This window comes from Pongo pygmaeus, chromosome 10, assembly GCF_028885625.2.
Source record: "Pongo pygmaeus isolate AG05252 chromosome 10, NHGRI_mPonPyg2-v2.0_pri, whole genome shotgun sequence".
In the NCBI taxonomy this organism is placed as follows: Eukaryota; Metazoa; Chordata; class Mammalia; order Primates; family Hominidae; genus Pongo; species Pongo pygmaeus.
In genome coordinates, this window is record NC_072383.2 from 69,841,034 (window position 1) to 69,862,459 (window position 21,426).

The 21,426-nt window shown below is 35.8% G+C and overlaps 1 protein-coding gene across 1 annotated transcript in view; it reads left to right on the plus strand.

Annotated features, from left to right (window-relative positions):
• TBC1D15 (TBC1 domain family member 15) overlaps positions 1 to 21,176 on the plus strand; it is an 81,490-nt gene extending 60,314 nt beyond the window's left edge. The window contains exons 11-17 of the mRNA XM_054442884.2: positions 6,614 to 6,730; positions 11,592 to 11,692; positions 15,477 to 15,576; positions 16,230 to 16,327; positions 18,525 to 18,641; positions 19,163 to 19,249; positions 20,790 to 21,176. Of these exons, the coding sequence (XP_054298859.2) occupies positions 6,614 to 6,730; positions 11,592 to 11,692; positions 15,477 to 15,576; positions 16,230 to 16,327; positions 18,525 to 18,641; positions 19,163 to 19,249; positions 20,790 to 21,011 (842 nt within the window). The 3' untranslated portion in view covers positions 21,012 to 21,176. The remainder of the gene's footprint in view (positions 1 to 6,613; positions 6,731 to 11,591; positions 11,693 to 15,476; positions 15,577 to 16,229; positions 16,328 to 18,524; positions 18,642 to 19,162; positions 19,250 to 20,789) is intronic.
• Positions 21,177 to 21,426: the final 250 nt, after the last annotated feature.

Consider the following 21,426-nt stretch of genomic DNA (forward strand, 5'->3'; position numbering starts at 1 on the left):
GAACACTAAGCTTGTGGGAGTTATTTCTATCCTACTGCTCAAGGTCATCTCCAAGGTCTGATTTTTCACACACAAAAATTCGTAACCTCTGGCATAAATGGGTTTAAATCACCAAGGGATATTTCTGAAAACCAAATTGATTATTTCAAGCATTCATACATTCATTCATTCTTTCAATAAGTATTACTTAGTGCCTATTATGTACTAGGCTCTCCTCTAGGCATTGGGGATTCATCAGTGCACAAAACAGGCAAAATTCTTGCCCTAAAGGAGTTTTCATTCCTCTGGAAGAACAGACAGTAAACAAGTAAGTAACATATGTGGTATGTTAGTGATACATGCCAAATAGAAAAATAAGGCAAGGAAAAGGGTTAGGATGTTTGTGTGCAATGTTGCCATTTTAACTTGGGCAAGCAGAGACAGCTTTTAGTGGGAAAGTGATATTTGAATAGAAACTTGAAAAAGGGAGGGGGTTCTCTTACCACTCCTGTTCAGTGTAGTATTGGAAGCCTTTGCCAGAGCAATCAGGCAAGAGAAGGGAATAATGGGCATCCAGATGGGAAGAGAGGAAGAGCAACTGCTTGATATAAAGGGAAGAGAATATGGCGTATGGATATTGCTGGGTTTTTTGTCTTTCAAGAGACAGATTCTTGCTTGTCACCCAGGCTGGAGTGCAGTGGCACAATCATAATTCACTGCAGCTTGGGCTCAAAGGATACTCCAGCCTCAGCCTCCCAAGTAGCTGGGGCTACATGCACGCACCATCACACCCGGCTAATTTTTAAATTTTTTTGTACAAAAGGGGTCTCACTGTGTTTCCCAGGCTGGTCTCCAACTCCTGGCCTCAAGCAATTCTCCCATCTCAGTGTTGCAAAGCATTGGGATTATAGATATGAGCCACTGTGCCCAGCCAATATTGCTGTTTTTTTGTTTTTTACTAAGATGGGAAAAACTGTTAGAGAAGAAAGTTTGGAAGGGAATATTTAGAATTCCGTTTTAGACTTTAATTTTGCCTATATTGAATGTCCATAAGTTAATATGTTGAATTGAATGTGGATATATCGGGCTGGAATTCATGGGACTGGAGATAAATTTAGGGGTCATCAACATAGATAGTATGAGATTACATAAAACCATGAATTATGAAACTAGATTACCTCAACAAACTAGGTATCAAAGGTACATAACCTCAAAATAATAAGAGCCATCTATCACAGACCCACAGCCAACATCATACCGAACAGGCAAAAGCTGGAAGCATTCCCCTTGAGAACCAGAAAAAGACAAGGATACCCACTCTGACACTTCTATTCAGCATGGTACTAGAATCAGGCAAGAGAAAGAAATAAAAGGCATCCAGATAGGAAGAGAGGAAATCACCCTCTCTTCACAGGCAATATGACACTATACCTAGAAAACCCCATAGTCTCTGCCCAAAGGCTCCTAGATCTGATAAACAACTTCAGCAAAGTTTCAGTATACAAAATCGATGTGCAAAAAATCAGTAGCATTGGTATACACCAACAACGTCCAAGCCGAGAGCCAAATGAAGGATGTGATCCCATTCACAGTAGGCACAAAAAGAATAAAATACCTAGAAATACAGCTAACCAGGGAGGTGAAAGAACTCTGCAATGAGAATTACAAAACACTGCTGAAAGGAATCAGAGATAACACAAACAAATAGAAAAACATTCCATACCATGGATTGAAAGAATATTGTTTAAAATGGCTGTACTGCCCAAAGCTATTTATAGATTCAGTGCTATTCCTGTCAAACTACCAATGACATTTTTCACAGAATTAGAAAAAAATTCATATGCAACCAAAAAAGAGCCCAAATAGCCAAAGCAATCAACGCAAAATGAAGAAAGTTGGAGGCATCGTACTACATGACTTCAAACTATACTGCAAGGGTATAGTAACTAAAACAGCATAGTCCTGGGACAAAAAACAGGCACATAAAGCAACGAAACATGTTAGAGAACCCAGAAATAAAGCCACACACCTACAGCCATCTGATCTTCGACAAAGCTGACAAAAACAAGCCACAGGGAAATGACTCCCTGTTCAATAAATGTTGCTGGGATAACTGGCTAGCTATATGCAGAGGAATTAAACTGGACCCCTACCTTTCACCATATACAAAAATCAGTCAAGATGGATTAAAGACTTAAATGTAAAACCTGAAACTATAAAGACCCTAGAAGAAAATCTAGGAAATACCATTGAGGATATCGACCCAGGCAAAGACTTCATGAAGAAGACTCCAAAAGCAATTACAACCAAAACAGAAATTGACAAGTGGGACCTAATTAAACTAAAGAGCTTCTGTACAGCAAAATAAACTATCAATCAACAGAGTAAACAGACAACCTACAGAATGGGAGAAAACATTTGCAAAGTATGCATCTTTCAAAGGTCTAATACCCAGAATCTGTAAGGAACTCAAATCAACAAGCAAAAACAACCCCATTAAAAAATGGGCAAAGAACATGAGCAGACTTTTTTTTTGAGACGGAGTCTCACTCTGTTGCCCAGGCTGGAGTGCAGTAGTGCAATCTCGGCTCACTGCAACCTCTGCCTCCCGGGTTCAAGCAATTCTCTGCCTCAGCCTCCCGGGTAGCTGGGATTACAGGCGCCTACCACCATGGCGGGCTAATTTTAGAATTTTTTTTCAGTAGAGACAGGGTTTTACCATCTTGGCCAGGCTGGTCTTGAACTCCTGGCCTTGTGATCCACCTGTCTTGGCCTCCCAAAGTGCTGGGATTACAGGTGTGAGTTACCATGCCTGGCTGCAGGCACGTCTTAAAAGAAGACATACACACAGCCAACCAACTTATGAAAAAATGCTCGATATTACTAGTCATTATGGCAATACAATTCAAAACAACGAGATACCATCTCCTACTAGTCATGATGGCTGTTAGTAAAAAGTCAAAAAATAACAGATGCTGGTGAGGTTTTAGAGAAAAGGGAATGCTTATACACTGCTGGTGAGAAAGTAAATTAATTCAGCCACTGTGGAAAGCAGTCTAGAAATTTCCCAAAGAGCTTAAAATAGAACTACCATTCGACCCAGCAATCCCATTACTGGATATATGTCCAAAGGGATATAAATCATTCTACCACAAAGGTAAATGCACGTGTATGTTCATAGCGGCACTATTTGACAACAGAGAAGACATGAAATCAGCCTAGATGCCCATCAGTGGTGGACTGGATAAAGAAAATGTACATATGCACCATAGAACGCTATGCAGCCATAATAAAGAGATCATAGCCTTTGCAGCAACATAGATGGAACTGGAGGCCATAATCCTATGGAATTATGCTGAAAACCAAATACCACATGTTCTCACTACAAGTAGGAGATAAACATTAAGCACACATGGACACAAAAAAGGAAACAGTAGACACTGGGGCTGTTTGAGAGTGAAGGGTGGTAGGAGGGTGAGGATTGAAAAACTACCTATTGGGTGTTATGCTCATTACCTGGGTGGCAAAGCTATCTGTACACCAAACCCCCATGACACACCATTTACCTATGTAACAAACTTGCACATGTACCCCTTGAACCTAAAATAAAACTTGGAAGGAAAAAAAAATAGATTAAATTGCCAAGGGAGTAGTACGGTTATAAAAAAAGAACTGAGCCCCGGGGCACTTTAATTTATAAGTAGGAAAAATTAGAAGACAGCAGAAGAGACTAAATAAAGAGCCACAGAGAAAGATTGAAAACATGAAAGTTTGATGTCCTAAAAGACAAGTGAAGAAAGTATTTCAGGAAAGGATAATTGGGATGCCAAGTAAGATTATTTAAATTGACCATTGCATGGAGGAATAAGGAGATCACTGGAGATTTTGATTAAAGAAGAATTTTGATGGATTGGTTCATGTGATAACCTGATTAGAGTGAATTGAAGAGAAAATGGAAGAAGACTTGGAGACAATACATACAGCTCTTTCAAGGAGTATTGCTGTAAACAGATGTAGAGAAAATGAGCTAGCAGAGAGAAAAGTAGGATTAAGAAAGGTTTTTAATGATGTTGAAAGAAATAATATAAGGTTGAATACTATGGGAATGGTCCAGTAGAAAGGAAAAAGTGGTAAAACTGAAGAGGGAGGTAATTACTAGAGTAACTAGATAGAAATTACTAGAGTCCTTGGGTAGTCAATAGGGGATGGTTCTCATGCACAGGAAGAGGGGTTGGTCTTTGCCACAGGGTTATGGAAACTCATTTATAGTGTTAGGAGAGCAGGGAGACTATATAAATTCAAACATGGTTGTATGGTTAGAATAGTGGGAACATGTGGAAGTTCTCTCATAGTTTCATTTTCTCAGAAATAGGAAGCAGTGTCCTTATCTGAGTTAGGATGTGGGAGAAGGTGGAGGCTTGAAGAGAAAGGAAGTATAAAATAATTGTATGAATGAGGAGTGAATGGACAAGGGAAATAGAGCAGGATTGCCAAACAGCATTCAGGACCCACTTGATGTTAGTGATGGTGAATATAAAATGGGGTCAGTGTCAACGTGATTGTGTTTTTCTTCAGCCTTTTTTTAGCTATATCAGATTAGATGGAGAGTTGGATTTAATAAGAGGTTTTTGTTTTTAACTGAAGTACTCCTTTTCAGAAATGGGGTTTCTAGAAATAATTATAAAATGCATTTTTATATATTATTTTTTATCCCTTTTCTGTTTTTCACCTGACTTGTCACTATTAAATATTTTTACAAGAAGAAATACTGATAGTTCATGAGAATACAAACAACTTTTTTTTACTATGTTTAAAATACGTATTAAGGCAGATATTCTGTATTGGCATTATGGTAATATAAATTATGCTTGCGTTAATAAAAATTAACTTATGAACTTTATCAACTGTGAAATGAGACAAAAGCAGTTTGACTTTTTTTTTTTTTTTTTTTTTTTGAGGCAGGGTCTCTCTGTGTCACCCAGGCTGGAGTACAGTGGTGCCGTCACGGCTCACTGCAGCCTCAACTTCCTGGGCTCAGATGGTGCTCCAACCTCAGCCTCCTGAGTAGCTGGTACCACAGGCAGGCATCACCATGCCTGGGTAATTTTTGTATTTTTTGTAGAGACAGGGTTTTGCCATGTTGCCCAGGCTGGTCTTGAATTCTTGGGCTTAAGCAGTCCTGCTGTTTTGGCCTCCCAAAGTGCTGGGATTATAGGCATGAGCCACTGTACCTGGCCCATTCTGACATTTTTAATTGCAATTTTATATAAATAGCATGAGTGTTTTCATATTACTTTTGCTTATTTGAGAACTGTATCCACAATTCTGTATGTATTTGCTTGCTTTGTAAAAATCAAATGTAGTACATTTTAACAGAAAGCTAAATATTTGAATAATTTTTTTAAATGCCCTTACAGAATCTAATTAAGCTCACATCATACCCTGTTGTTAGATTCTACTCTGTTGTATTTCCTTATCTTTTTTTTTTTTATTATTACTATTTTTGAGACAGAGTCTCACTCTGTGACCCATGCTGGAGTGCAGTGGTGGGATCTTGGCTCACTGCAACCTCCGCCTCCTGGGTTCAAGCGATTCTCATGCCTCAGCCTTCTGAGTAGCTGAGATTACAGGTGCACACCAGCATGCCCAGCTAATTTTTGTATTTTTGGTAGAGACAGGGTTTCGCCATGTTGGCCAAGCTGATCTTGAACTCCTGACCTCAGGTGATCCACCTGTCTCGGCATCCCAAAGTGCTGGGATTACAGGTGTGAGCCACCACACCTGACCTCCTCATCTCTTTGTAAAGAGTTTTGAGAAAGTTTTCAGGTTACTCAGTTTAATTGGGGGCAGGCAGTTATCCACTTTTAAACAATTGATTCTACAGTAAATTAATCAAGAGTTTGTTTATGTTACTTCTTCCTAATTTACTGAGAGATTCAAGTTTGGAGAATGCCTTGTGGTAAAGTCTCTCACATCGTGATGCACTTAGTAGGCATCAGTGTTTGTGAATTGAATTGTCAGTGCAACTTTGGACACACTGATGATGATGTTTCCAAATCTGTTTCTCATGAAGTCATTTCCAACTTATAATGATATCTAAAGTAAATGGTGTAGATATGAAAATAAGGAAATAATTTATCCTAAAGATGATTGAGACATGACAAAGAATTTGATGATACTTCTTATAATAAATGCAGTAATTGTGAATGAAACAAATCTCTTTGATTATGCTTGATTAGGTGGTAGCTTTTTTTTAATTAGTTTTCAAGTACTAGTATCTGTGACATGCATTAATGACTGGCATTTTTGTTGCTAATGCAAATTATTACTTAGTGTTGCTTTTAATTCACTGAAAATGTTTTCCACTATGCAGTTAAAAGGTTTCTATGTTTAGATAAAAATTGAAAAATATTTTAAAATCTGCCCATGAGGAGGAGGACTGATTCTTGAAAAATTCTGAAATGTTACTTTATTGCATATTTGAAATAGAATTTGATGAATTTTTTCTTCATTAAGTAAAGCTTGGTGAGTGAAATTAATAGCAAGAAAAGTGACTCTGTACTTGTAAGATGTGAGCTTTATCACAGTCTGTTTTTTGGAAGCTTTTCAAATATGTGATGATTTTCCTCTTCAGAAAAAGATGTTAACAGAACAGATCGAACAAACAAGTTTTATGAAGGCCAAGATAATCCAGGGTTGATTTTGCTTCATGACATTTTGATGACCTACTGTATGTATGATTTTGATTTAGGTAAGTTCTCTGAAGTTCTAATTTTAAAAGACGTAAATATATTTACTTTATAATTTACATTTTTAATCCAGTTAGACATGGGTAATAGCTTTGTAGGCCTAGTTTTAAGAGAATTTGTTCTCCAGGGGACTGGAAACTTACAAGGCTATGGTTCTCAACCAAGGAGCCCTGGGTTGCTGCAGCAAACTAACAGGAGCACCATGAGATATTTAAAATTTTTAAGGGAATTATAGAGACATCTATAGGACACCACTCTAACTACTAGCTGAAATAGCTAAAGGTTTTAACATTAGATCATTACATTCTTTTTGATGAAGTTATATCTTTGCAAAGCTGGGTTTTTGGCCTTGCTGTGATAAGTACTGTGTAAAAATAAATGATGAAAATAAATGAGGATGGTGATAGCCAGTTGAATTTTAATGTTTGAGAAGTATTGTAGTGCTCAGTAGGTGATAAGCACATAGGATATGAATACTTATTCAGTTGTTTTGACCTAACTACTTAATAAATGGAGTTGTTATTTCTTTGAGACTTAGGAGTGCCTTGGGAAAAATTGCTGGGATACTAAGGATGATAACCATGAACTGAGAAAGTTTGCAAACCATTGTTTGATATGCTTTTCCCATTGTGAAGAAAAATACTGATTTGATATTTTAGACAAGCAGTGCAAAAATTTTGTAGGGCATGTAGAACTTACTCTTTTTTTGGTAAATCTCTTTACCAGAAATTTGTTGTAAGAACTGATGCCGGGGCTGGGTGCGGAGGCTCACGCCTGTAATCCCAGCACTTCAGGAGGTCAAGGCAGGTGGATCACCTGAGGACAGGAGTTCAAGACCAGCCTGGCCAACATGGTGAAATCCCGTCTCTACTAAAAATACGAAAGTTAGCTAGGCTGGGTGGCACACGCCTATAATTACAGCTACTCAGGAGGCTGAGTCAGGAGAATCGCTTGAACCTGGGAGGTGACGGTTGCAGCGAGACAAGATCATGCCGCATTACACTCCAGCCTGGGTGACAGAGTGAGACTCTGTCTCAAGGAAAAAAAAGAACTGACGGTGGAAGTAGAAGTGTGAAATTACCTGGGGGAAGGGACGCTAAGGGGTAGAAAACTTAAGGAACCATTCTTTTAAGGGGCAAGAGAACTTAAGATATTTATTTAAAGAACCAACAGCTTGTCTAACCATCAACCTTTAAATAAGTATAAATACTAGAAATGTTTGAGTTACCTGCTATGTGAGTGGCTTCTAGCTAAAGGGTAGTGGAAATAGATGTTTTCTAGATTAGTAATGCTTGAGACATCCTTTAGAGAAGGTGGTTGGATACTTAGCACATTAAAACTAAATGAACCTTGAATTATGGGCACATTTTCTTCACTGTTCATATCTATGTAAATTTCTCTTGGTTTCCCATATGTAAGTTAGGGGAAGATATAATCTGTTTTGATCTTGAGGTATCAGCCTCTTTGGTGACAGTAAGTCAAAAGTTGCGAGTTTTCTTTAAAATGTAAAATGTAGTCAGTCCTGTCTATGAGAACCTATAATGAGCTTCAAATTGAATTGTTGCAAGAATATTAGTAGAGTGCTTTTCAGGTTACAGAGTGCTTTCATACTTGATTTGATTTTTAATTCTCATAGCAGCCTTTTGAAAAAGTGGGGAAATCTCACTTTATGAGTAAGGTTATTTTGATTTAGAGTGTGACTTATGGTCACACAAGTAAATAATTGGTCTGGGAATAGAGACCCAGGTTTTTATTGCAGGCTGGGATTCTTACCTCTACACCGTCAGCGCTTCAAACTCTTGCCGTTTATTTTAGTTTCTGTTACCACTGTAGGGAATAGGACCATTCTCCTTGGGAACAGAAGGCATTGCTCCATTCTCTCTGATGGTAATTTTGAGATAGAAATTCATATGTATTCTGTAACAGGAGTTCCTGAATGCTTAATTTTCTTAGGACATTGTTCCAAACCAGCCAACTGGATAACTTACCATCTCCATTTGTTTATACTAATGTCACATTCTTTCTATATAGACATTTCAGTTACCTGAAAAATAGTCAAGCTTCCTGCGGATAACTGGCCTTATGGAAGCCAAGATACTTTTTATAAAAGCAATAGACAACATTTCTTACTCTTTACTCATAGCAGAGCAACCTGGACTGTAAATTTACTCTGTCTTGTAGGTGATTTCATTATATGGAGTTTGGCTTCTTAACCTATAGGTGAGGTATAGGTGTATTTGCATTGAATACAGTCTCAGTAGGGAGGAGTGAGACAAAAATTATCAAAAGCAGACAAAAGAACTTAAGGAAGGGTGATTTCGAGTTAGTGAGTGCAGATACTACAGAAAGTTTCTGTGGGTGGTATCATTGCAGGGTATGTAATGATGATACTGAATAATCAATGAAAGGTTAAATTAGAGTGTCTCATGTTTTTTAAGAACTATTTCTGATCCTCAAGATTTTTGTTTTTTAATTTGATACTCTAAAGGATAAGCTTCAGTAACCTGGAAAATTGAACTATATGTTGTTTAAATTTTTCTTCTTGGTGTAAGCAAGTGTACGCTAGGATATTAAGGTGTTCATTTCTCACCTGCCCCCCACCCCCTACACTGAAACAGATTTGCTGTGGAAGTAATTTTAGGGAAGTACTTCAGAAATTGCACTGGTGCTGATTAAGATGTGCATTATTCAGCCGTAGTGCAGACTCTGAGATCACTAAATGCCAATTTAAATATATTTAATCTTTCTTTAATTAAAAGGAATTTGTACATTAATTCCACCCCCTACAACCCATGACATACCCCAAAGAACATAATGTATAAAATAAAATAGATTAAAGGCAACCAGAACATGAAGATTAATTTGACAACTTGCTTCAGCTAAGACTTAACAGAAGAAATATGTAGTGATTCCATATGAAAGCTGAAGACTTAAAGGATTAAATTGGCTTCTTAGGAATTTTTATTCATAATAACTTAATAATAAAGCACTTTTTTAGAGAGGAAGGGTGCTTTGTAAATCTTTTGAATAGCACACTTTGAAATATTTCTGATGTAGAGCATACGCAGTCAGACTCAGTAACGTAGTACTCTTGCACTTTGTTGAATTCAGATTAGATTTCCTTCATGCTTTAATTGGTCTAGCCTTTATTATTTGTCATTGATTTCACTGTGTCAGGTAGGAAAGTTCTGATGATAACAATTTAGTCTTCCATCTATCTTATTCTTTTTTAAAAAGTGTACATTATTTTAGAAACCATCTGTGTAAATTTGTAGAAATGATTACATTTAGATACCTTGTCGTATGTCACTTTTGTCTAGCTTTTTTCTCTAAATGTCTTGGTAACTTCATTGTCTGGTACTGTAATAATTGGATGTCCTCCATGAGAACCCAGGTGCCCTTTTATGCTAAATTGAGTAGAGCTGTATTTTCCCACAGGGTGCAGTGTAGATAGAGTGAGGTTAACAGGACTGTGGAAAGATGTGGTAAGATGATTGGACAGAGGCTTACAGCAAATTGAGCTGAAACTTTATTTGTAAGGAGATTCTGAGGTGATATGAGTGCTTCTGTCTGTTGTGTGTTTGATCTGAGTTTTCTCAAGAGATTTAGTTTACCTGCTTTCTGAGATCATTTTTTAAAGTTTTCCTCCAAAACAGAGTAATGTGTAATTATGTATCATTTATATGATAGCAGAACTATCTCCTCCCTCTTTTATTAAATATTTACTTTTACATGGCTTCAGTGCAGATAGATTTTGGTGAATAAAAATGTAAGCTTTGGATTCGCAAATGAAAGACTATTTTCCAGACTTCCCAAGCTACCAATGAAGAAATTTCTACGTGATTTTAATAAATACACAAAAGTTACCAAAGTTGAATGATAACGTTTAAGTAAGAAGGCTTAGTATAAGCTCGTGTCCCTTCAATTGGTTCAAGAACTTAAGTCTGAAAATTTTTCAAGTCTTGAAAATTGTAAAACAAGGATAATTGAGGGTTTTATAAGAGGAAGTAAAAAAGCAAGAAGTTTGACATATTCAGGTGTAAAAGTAAAACTAACACTTTTTCTTATTTTTAAGTGAGGGATCTGACTCCTTAATTTTCTAGTTTTTCTTTTAATCAAGGGCTCTATTACTGTCACCATTGAGAAATTATAATAATATCAAGAGACATGTAGGTAAGTGGTCACTTTAGGTACAAAATATTGATTGGGTTAAGCCCAGTTGCTGGCATTGGTTGGGTGTAGAGAGTAACAAAAAAAGAAAGAAGGACATAGATATGACTATTTAAAAGAGGCTCTTAATTTTGTAACTCCTGTTATGTGAATCTAAAAGTCTGATTGTTAAAGCAGTTGTACCCAAAGTTCTTGTTTTATGTGGCTTACTCATGGTAGTTTGGCATTACTAACCACTCTGGGCTTGCAACTTTCTTGTTGATTTTTGCAACATTCTTCTCCCTTGATTTTTTTATTTTCTCTGACTGGTCTTTCTTAAACCTGTCTTTGAGTGTATACTCTTACATTTGACGTTCCTCTGGATTATCTCTTCACCCCCCTTCTTTCTCATGATGCTCTTGCACATTATTTTTAAAAATATTACCCACTCTTGATAGTGTATCTGCACTGAGACACATACTGGAAGCTATATATTGCTTGACATCTCAATCTAAAACAACTCATCTTTCTTACTTATGATTAGAGTTCCTCCTCTTCATTTATATTCTTTTCTTGGTGAACATCAGTGTCTACCAATTTCTAAATGCAAAGGAGAAAGATACAATTTTAAGCGAAATGGTGGTGATATGCACAACTTTCAGAAGGATACATAAAACTTGGGTTTTCAGAGACAATTTTTTCTTTTCTTTCTAGGATATGTTCAGGGAATGAGTGATTTACTTTCCCCTCTTTTATATGTGATGGAAAATGAAGTGGATGCCTTTTGGTGCTTTGCCTCTTACATGGACCAAATGGTAAGAACAGAGATTCCTTCCATTAAACTGTTTTTGAAAATTTTAGTTGTATAATTTTATAGTATAAGGTTGATTTTTATATTTAGCCAACTATGATGGAACTTAAAAAAATTACCTCATGCCTTTTGTTACTTTTTCTTTTTAGTAGCCTTTCAAGGGCTTAGAAATACTGGTGGTATTTTTAATACAGGAAATAGTTTGTGCCTGTAGTATAGGAATAATCAGGATTTAATACCAGTAAATGCTTATGTTCTACTAAAGAGCCATGCATCATTATAGAATATTGATAAAATAGATGAATTCAATTTTGTGGAATAGTTGAACTTTAATATCATCTGTTTCAGAGATAAAGCTTAGTCATGCCAAGTAATATCCTTACCTTTTGTGAAGATTTTGAATTTTGTCATTATAGTAACTGATTTTTCTCCAGATGTGTTTGAACTATTTGTAACTCTGACACTTTCTTAGGAATTCATTGTTATTTTCCCAGAAGTATGTGATTATTAGAATTGAACTGTCTATATATGCATGTTAGTACAAAGAACATTTTATGTGTTATCATTGTTGAATCTTTGAGGCAGAGTTCTAGGATAATAGTGCAGAGAATATTGACAGGGAAATAAAAGAAAAGTCTTTTCAAGCAACCTCTTAGAAAAATAAAAGCAGAAGGGGTGAGACTAGATAAAGGCAGATGAAGTCCAAAGACCTGACTACATAGAGATTGCTGTGTTTTTTCAAAATAACACTAACATACTAGATGCTGGGCCTTTATGTTGGATATTGAAATGGCTTGCTTGCAAGGAGATAAACGTTTTGAATCTAACCATCTGAAATATTTTCCTGTAATACAGGGTTTAACTCAGAGTTTCTGGGATACAAATGTGAAATTTGGAAGTGGTACCCTTCTCCTTTTTTCTTTACTTCTATTCTTCCCCTTTTGCTTGCCTATTTTTCTTTCTCCTTCAAATTTTCCCTGCTTGTGCCTATTTCCCCCAATCTCTTGTCCATAGATTCAACTTGTTTTCGCTTCTTTCAGTTTTTTTCTTAATGTATACTTGGTAAGATTTGATAGTTTTAAAATGTTCTTTTACTGTTAAATTCATTAATATTCAAATTGGTTTTTTGCCATAAATTAATTTTGTTGATTATTTGGAAGGATTATCAATGCAGTAATTTGATAATGTCATAGTTTGTCTTCGTTCCTTTTTTGATTGATTGATTTGTCTACCTTCTTAGTTCCATTTACTCCCAAGTGCTCTAGAAACCTGAGGCATTTGTTATAAAGATCTGTACAGCTGATACTAATTACATAAAAACTGCTGTCTGCCTTCCTTGTGTTTTACTCTTTTCACCAGAGCTAGTATGTTCCTTGATAAAAGGGATTATATCTTTGTTTCACTGGTAGCATACCAGAATTTTCCTAATGCCTGACATGAGGTTGTTCAACAGGTTTTTGTAGAATAAACATGTGAATCTTTCCCCAGTGATTACTTTAAATTTCTATAGTAGATATTCTAAAAAAAAAAAAAATACAACTAAGATGAACATACTGCATTTAGTATCGTGCAATAAGTTTTCAATAAAACTAATCCAATATTGGCATGTAAATATATATTGACATATAATGACACATACATACATGCATACATACGTGTGTATATAGGTCTCATATGTAAAGACTACCTTCTGAACATGTGTAATAAACACTTTACAGTCCGTCATTTTTTGTGTATGAAGGTTCAGTTTCTTTGTTCTGTCATTTTCACAGTAAATGCTCTCTGTGTTTGCCTTTTCCATTAAGGATGTTCTGGGGATTTTTCTAGTCTTTATTCTAAAAAGATATCTTCCTATTATATTGTCTGCTAACATCTTTTCTTTCATAATATTTGAATGAGAGGGAAATACATGGCAATCAAAATAACCTGTATGATTGTTTTTCACTGCATTGCCCTTGTTTGATGTCCCTAAATCTGTGCTGCTGTTTCTTGATTCTTTGTTTTTGTTTTATAGCTTTACTTCATGTAAGTTTGTACTACTTTAGTGGCGGCTAAACCTAATGTCCATAAATTTACTTTTGTTGATGTTTACTTACATCTAATGTAGGTCTAGGCATAGACTTTGTCTATTATTATGGAAATACAAAGTACAGGTGATCTAATGAACTTTGTTATACCCATCATCCATTTTGCCATATAGTTTTAATTCCTTTCTCCTCTCCATCTCTCCCTCCCCTGCCCCATACAGACAACATTTATTTACAGACATATTTGAAGCCCTTTGTATATCCATTGTTGATCCCACTCTCCCTTGTCCAGGAATAACCACTTTTTCGAATATGGTGTCTGTCATTATGGACGTGCTTCTTTTTTACAGCAGAGTGGGTAGCAGATGGCTATGCCATGTTGGTATTCCCAAATCAGCTCTAGTCTTTGACTGTGTCACAGCAAAAATGATCCTGTTAATCAGAGTTGATTCTGCCCCTTCTCTATAGATCTCTCTGGTAAATGTGGAGGAACTATATCCTAAAGGCTTGAGTTAGTCTGTTAATAAACTGGTTTTTAAAATTCATTAAAGAGAAACAGCTTATTGAGAATTAATAGACTTAAATTTTTTTTAACTAAAGAATGAATTGTTTCTGATAGTTCTAATAAAGCACTATTGTACTGTAAAAGTGAAAAAGTAAGTGTGAAGGAGGAAATGTTTTTCTAAGGCTTTCACTAGGGTTAGGGCAGTAGGTTACCACAGAGGGATCAGGACATATGAGTTAAAGGGATCCAAATCATTTAAGAAGCCTTTCAGAGCATCAGTTTTGGTGCCTTCTGGCTCCTTGACTCAGGTGTTGGTAGGGAGTCTACTCAACTATGAAGTTTGTTTAAAGCATATGAACCCCAGCAGTTCTCAAACTTTGTGACCTCAGGGCCCCTTCACACTCTCCAATATTATTGAAGACCTGAAAGAGTTTTTGTTTATGTGGGTTATATCTGTTGATGTTTATGTGAAAAATTAATACTGAGAAACTTGTATTCATTTATTTATTAATTCATTAAATAACAACACATTCTACCTTAACATAGATTACATTTTTTTAATGAAAAGTAACTTTTCCTAATGAAAAATTTACCGACACAAGAGATTATTTTAAATTTTTCATTTTTAAAAATGTCTGGTTTAATAGAAGACAGCTGAATTTTCATATTTGCTTCTGTGTTCAGTCTGTTGCAGTATCACACATCATACAGCCTTTGCACTTGTGAAAGAATTTAAGTACGAAATCCAGATAATGTTTTAGTATTGTCCTGAAAATGGTTTTGGCTTTACAGAGTCTCCAATGTCAGCAAACCTAAGAAGTAATTCTTTAAAATGAAATACATACTAAAACTAAAATTAATTTTATTATGTATAATTTGAAGGAATATTTAACAATGGAAATAATTTGATAAATATTTATTTCCCAAATGTGTATTTCTTTCACCAAGTCTTTTATGCTGTGTAAGAAATAAATATCTCAGTCAGTCTGCAGTTGCTATGTCTGCATTCTTCTTTATGTAAGTCAAATGAATAGAGGAAAAAATAATCCTTAGTTTTGAGAGCAAGGATTCTTTCTTTTTACCCTCCGTTTTAGTGTTACGTTAGATTTTTGGTTAGTTACACATTTTTTAAGATAACCAGTGCGGTATAAGTTCAACATTTGTCCTTAGACATCATGTTTTAGTTATCAGTCATTATGTACTATAAAATATTTATTAAATATTACTTGTATAGTAACAATTATTTCCTTTTAAAGCATCAGAATTTTGAAGAACAAATGCAAGGCATGAAGACCCAGCTAATTCAGCTGAGTACCTTACTTCGATTGTTAGACAGTGGATTTTGCAGTTACTTAGGTAAGTTTAGTGAATCAGAACTATACCCAGCAAATTGTAGAGTAATGCGTAGAAAAAAATGTAAAGAACTCTTTAAAGAAGCCAGGTGCAGTGGCTCATGCCTATAATCCCAGCACTTTGGAAGCCAAGGAGGGAGGATTACTTGCACCCAGGAGTTTGAGACTAGCCTGGCTAGCACAGTGAGACCCCATCTCTACAAGGAAAAAAAAATGCTGGCTGTGATGATGCATGCCTGTAGTCCCAGCCACTCAAGAGGCTGAGGTGGGAGGATTACTTGAGCCGAGGAGGTTGAGGCTACAGTGAACTGGGATCACTCCACTGCACTCCGACCTGGGCGACATAGTAAGACACTGTCTCAATAAAAAAGAACTTAAAGACATATATACTCTGCTGCACTTTCTTCGGTTCCATAAAAGTGTGGAACGAAACTCTCTTTGTATAATTCTGCCTTAAACTTGATTCGTAAAATGTGTTATTTGTTAGTTTTTAAAAAGAAGTCAGCCTTCAAGTTTGAAATGATTCCTTAACGTAGAAGACAAATGTATAGGGCCTTGAATTGCCTAAGATGCATAGGAAAGTTAGAGAAAAGTAACTGTATTCTGACATAATTAGCATAAGAGTAAGTCATATGTGTGTTTTTTTCTTCTGCATAGAATCTCAGGACTCTGGATACCTTTATTTTTGCTTCAGATGGCTTTTAATCAGATTCAAAAGGGAATTTAGTTTTCTAGATATTCTTCGATTATGGGAGGTAAGTCCTTAAATTATTATGCAAATGTGATATTTATTATGAAAAGAAACAATTTATTCTGTAGAGTATAAATGGATTATGATAGCCTTACTGAAATATCTAAGGCAAGTATATTTCAAAATTCTGATGAACTGGTAGCCTCTTCTTAAAAATTAGTCTCACACTGAATATTTGGTCTTTTGGAGCTTCGTTCTTCAAATCACAGTCTCTGTGAGATTTGGGGCTAAGAGGTATCCCAGAACAAGTGCTCTAGGCCATTTGCTGCCTTTGTTCTTCCTTTGAGAGACTTGACTTTATGTGAGGCTTTGCCACATCTGTTATAGAGGATATTCTTATGTTTTTGGTGTACTCCTTTTGTTCCATTTTTTACCCAAGGCAACTCTTTATTTTTTCAACTTTTATTTTTGGTTCAGGGAGTACATGTGCAGGTTTGTTACATAGGTAAATTGCATGTTGTTGAGGTTTGGTGTGTGAATGATTCCATCACCCAGGTAGTGAGCATAGTATTCAATAGGTAATTTTACATCTCATGTTTCCCTTACACCATCCCCCCATGTGTAATCTCCAGTGTTTATTTTTCCAGGGCAACCTTTAATGAAACACCAAATCATTTCACATTTTCTTAAGTATTTGTTAATAATAAATCAGTGTGCTTTTTTTTTTTTTTTTTTTTTTTTTTTTAAAAGAGAGGGGGTCTTGCTATGTTACCTAGACTGATCTCGAACTCCTGGACTCAAGTAATCCTCTTGCCTCAGCTTTATAAGTAGCTGGGACTACAGGTCTACAGGTGTATGCCACTGTGTCCAGCCCAGTGTGCTTTTTCATAGAATGCTGGTATAATGATTGATCATACCTTAGGATAACAGAAATTCTTCCAAGGGAAGAATTGGGAGATAATCCATTTTGATTGTAAATACAACTTTATACAGTGGAACTGTAGTGGTCTCTGAGGTTTTTACAGCTGGAAATGGATTCCTATACTATTGATGGCTGTGCTACCATTAGACAAGGCATTGTGCTGATAACAAGTTAAAAGTGGATTGCTTTATGCTCACTTCCTCTGTTCTGAGATTAGAAGTAAAACCCACATGCTCTCTATCTGGAATCATACTTGAATGTTTATCAGTTTTGTTAAATTGGTATCTTAATTTTGGGGTTAAAAATGGGTTAATGCATTTATGCCTAGTGTTTCATTATTGGAATGCTAAGCATGTGGGAGTTGTTTATATCCTACTGCTCAAGGTCATCACCAAGGTCTGATTGAAAAATTCAGAAAATTGCATCCTCAGGCATAAATGGGTTTTAAAGGATGAATTAAGAATATTATTACCACATAGCTAGAATAACTCCTCAATCTGTGTTTACTAAATAAATTCAAACTTCTAATGAAACCTTTGAGGTTAATTGCATTGTAATTAAACTTTCAACAATTGGGTTTAGTTTGAAAATTATTCAACTTGATTTACTCGTTTTGAAAGAAGTAAACACATTTCGGGTATGATCTAATGGTATGGTTTGTGTGGGTGTTTTTATCTTTCTGGAAAAGATATTATTAGGTACATGAAGCAGGGGGAAATTAAGACCCTAAATTTGAGGATATTATCTGTATTTAGGAACAGCTGAGCTGTCGATCAAGCGTTTTCTATGTTTGGTTATAAATTTGGGGCAGTTAATTCAGTTATTGTCACAATCAGGGATAAAATGTGATATAAGGGTTTTACGTATTTAGAATGTAGAGCTACCTCTGGGTGTTTCTGATTCCATGTACTGTGTAACTGAACCTTTTTTATTTCCAGGACTTAGCTTTAGTCTTTTCTCAGATCGAAGTGAGAAACTGATACTTCAGAAAAATATTGAAAATACATCTAACCCTTATACCTTAACCTTGTGACTGTAGCTCCTGCATTAATAACATTTATCATACTGGTTAGGCTCAGTAGTTTACTTACTATAGTTACCTTAAAGAGCCACATTTAGAATATATCATATTCATATAATGTTAAACTCGATGGTAGTTACTTTGTAGCTGAAGGTAAGACTCTCCTTCCCCTCATTTCCTAGCTAGAAAAACCTTGGGCTACCCTAAACGGGCAACATCTACTTTGCATAGAAGTCATTCAGTGTTCAGAATTGTATCTGTGAGGAAAATGTTTTAGAATTGATACAGTTTGCAAAATAGTTCTTCTGCCTTCTATAGGTAATGTGGACCGAACTACCATGTAAAAATTTCCATCTTCTTCTCTGTTGTGCTATTCTGGAATCAGAAAAGCAGCAAATAATGGAAAAGCATTATGGCTTCAATGAAATACTTAAGGTAGTTATTCCTTTAATTCAGATTTTAGTGTTCTGGCTTTTCTATTTGGTGGTCCTGATATACAGAACATTTCCTTGGAACATTATTAAATCTCTTGAATAACTTAAATTGTGTCAATAACAGTGCTAGGAATGACTATCTGAGAATGACAGTTCAAATACATACTGGCCAGTTATTTTTACCTGGCTAATTAGGAAGAAAAGGAAATTCAACAGGTGCTCTTTTATGTAGTTTAGTTTTTCAAAAATTAATTGTCTTTTGATTATAACTTTGAGATATCAGACTTGGAATAGCTGCTGGATTTAATGTTCCATAAGCTTATTAGGTAGTCTTTAGCTTTAAAACTCGAAATAATCTAAAGAAAGATATATCGAATTTCTTATGTATTTGTAGTATATGAATGTTTTTATTTTAAGGATTTTATCTGCAGTGAAATATAACTGGTAATAAATTGTTTATATAATAGAATATAATGGTGTATTCAGTTTCGATTATCATTTTGTTTTGTTGATACTTTTTAGCATATTAATGAATTGTCCATGAAAATTGATGTGGAAGATATACTATGCAAGGCAGAAGCAATTTCTCTACAGATGGTAAAATGCAAGGTATACAGTGTTTCAAGTAATTGCAAGATTTGTTTGTTTTTGGTGGGTTGAGATCAAGAAAGATTTTTCTTCTTGGAAATAAAATAGCAACTTTAGTAAGTTGAGGGCAGACTCAAAGTATTGGCTGGCTTTTTGTTTGCTGTTCTAGATTTACAGCACTTAAGTGAAAACAGTTGACTATGGCAGATAGGAAACAGCTAATAATAAGGCAAAATGGTAAAAGTAATGAAAATATTTCTATAACAATTAAAGAGGCTGTAGAATTTCAGCAATGATATATTACCCAGTTAAGCTCATGAATACAGAATAGGCTGTCATATTAAATATGCAGAATCTCTAAACAAAAATGAATGCTAATCAGAAATAATTAAATCAATATTATTTAGCCTATGTCACTCACTTATATTAGTCAAGTTATTAATTATTTTAAAACAAGGCAAATTTGATGTATTATCTGAATTTGAACCAAAGCAGTATACTTTTGACGTGTTTTGGCTTTTTCTTTCTATTAAGAGAAAGGGCCTTGCTAAGTTGCCCAAGCTGGCCTTGAACTCTTGGGCTCAAATGAGCCTCCTGCCTTAGTTTCCTGAGTAGCTGGGATTACCGGTGCATGCACACCACTGTGCCCACCTCATGACTTTGCTTTTTTTTTCTGAGACGGAGTCTCATTCTGTTGCCCAGGCTGGAATGCAGTGGTGTGACCTCGGCTCACTGCAACCTTCTGCTCCTGAGTTCAATCGATTCTCCTGCCTCAGCTTCCCGAGTAGCTAGTATTACAGGTGCCTGCTACCATGCCTGGCTAATTTTTGTATTTTTAGTAGAGACGAGGTTTCACCATGTTGGCCAGGTTGGTCTAGAATTCCTGACTTCAGGTGATCCACCCACCTCGGCCTCACAAAGTGCTGGGATTATAGGCGTGACCCATCATGCCTGGCCATGACTTTGCATTTTTTTTTTTTTTTTGATACTTCAAGTTCTAGGGTACATGTGCACAACATGCAGGTTTGTTACATAGGTATACATATGCCACATTGGTTTGCTGCACCCATTATGACTTTGCATTTTAATGAAAATTCTTGCTTGGTCCTTGTATCATTTGTTCATGGATCCAAACTGTTACTTGGTTCAGTTCTACAAACATTTATTTGATACCTGTTCTCTTCCAAAGCATGTCAGTGAGATACTTCTTGCCTTGAAGAACTTTGTTTACTGAGAGAGACAGATGGTCTAAGAAGGATATTATTACAAAAAGTAGAAAGAGATAAATGCCAAATATTAGGACATGCTATGTTTGTGGGAATGTGGAGGTGGGATGGAGAGTGACTAATTTGGAAGATACCCAAGAACCACTTAGGGCGAAAGGTGGTTAGCATTTCATTTGGAGCTGAGAAAAACGTTGTGAGAAGGGTACATGACATTTACACTGTTAGGACAAATGCTCAGATTCTGGAATCATTGTAGTCTTAACCGGAAGTGTTACTTTGTGGTTATTTTTCCTCTGTAGTGAAATATGGTTTTGAGTTTGATTTTTCATATCCAGGAATTGCCACAAGCAGTCTGTGAGATCCTTGGGCTTCAAGACAGTGAAGTTACAACACCAGATTCAGACGTTGGTGAAGACGAAAATGTTGTCATGACTCCTTGTCCTACATCTGCATTTCGAAGTAATGCCTTGCCTACACTCTCCGCCAGTGGAGCCAGAGATGACAGCCCAACACAGATACCGGTGTCCTCAGATGTCTGCAGATTAACACCTGCATGATCACTCTTCTTGCTTTTTTGGGAAGAGACACTTTGTTGCAACTCTTTGTTTTCAAGTACTTGAAAGTTGAAAATTTAAAATCTTGGTATTGATCATGCTTTAAGATTTATGTAAAGAAAGTGTACTGATGTTCTTACATTAAAGCTTTACAAAGATTTAAACTAATTATTTTTGTAGTTACTTCTACCAAATAGCCTTTCCTTTTCGATAACATTCCTGAGTATTTTTATAGCCAAGTACATTTTATTTTCTTGCTGATGAACTGGAATTGGATAAATATTGCAAGTGGATGAGTTGGAAATTATGCACTTTGAAAAACATTCACTGTGTTTAAGCTTGTTGGGTTTCAGATTTGATTAAATTAAATGTGGAGGCTTTCTATAGCATTCTAAGCTGAGAAGTAGATTGTTACCCA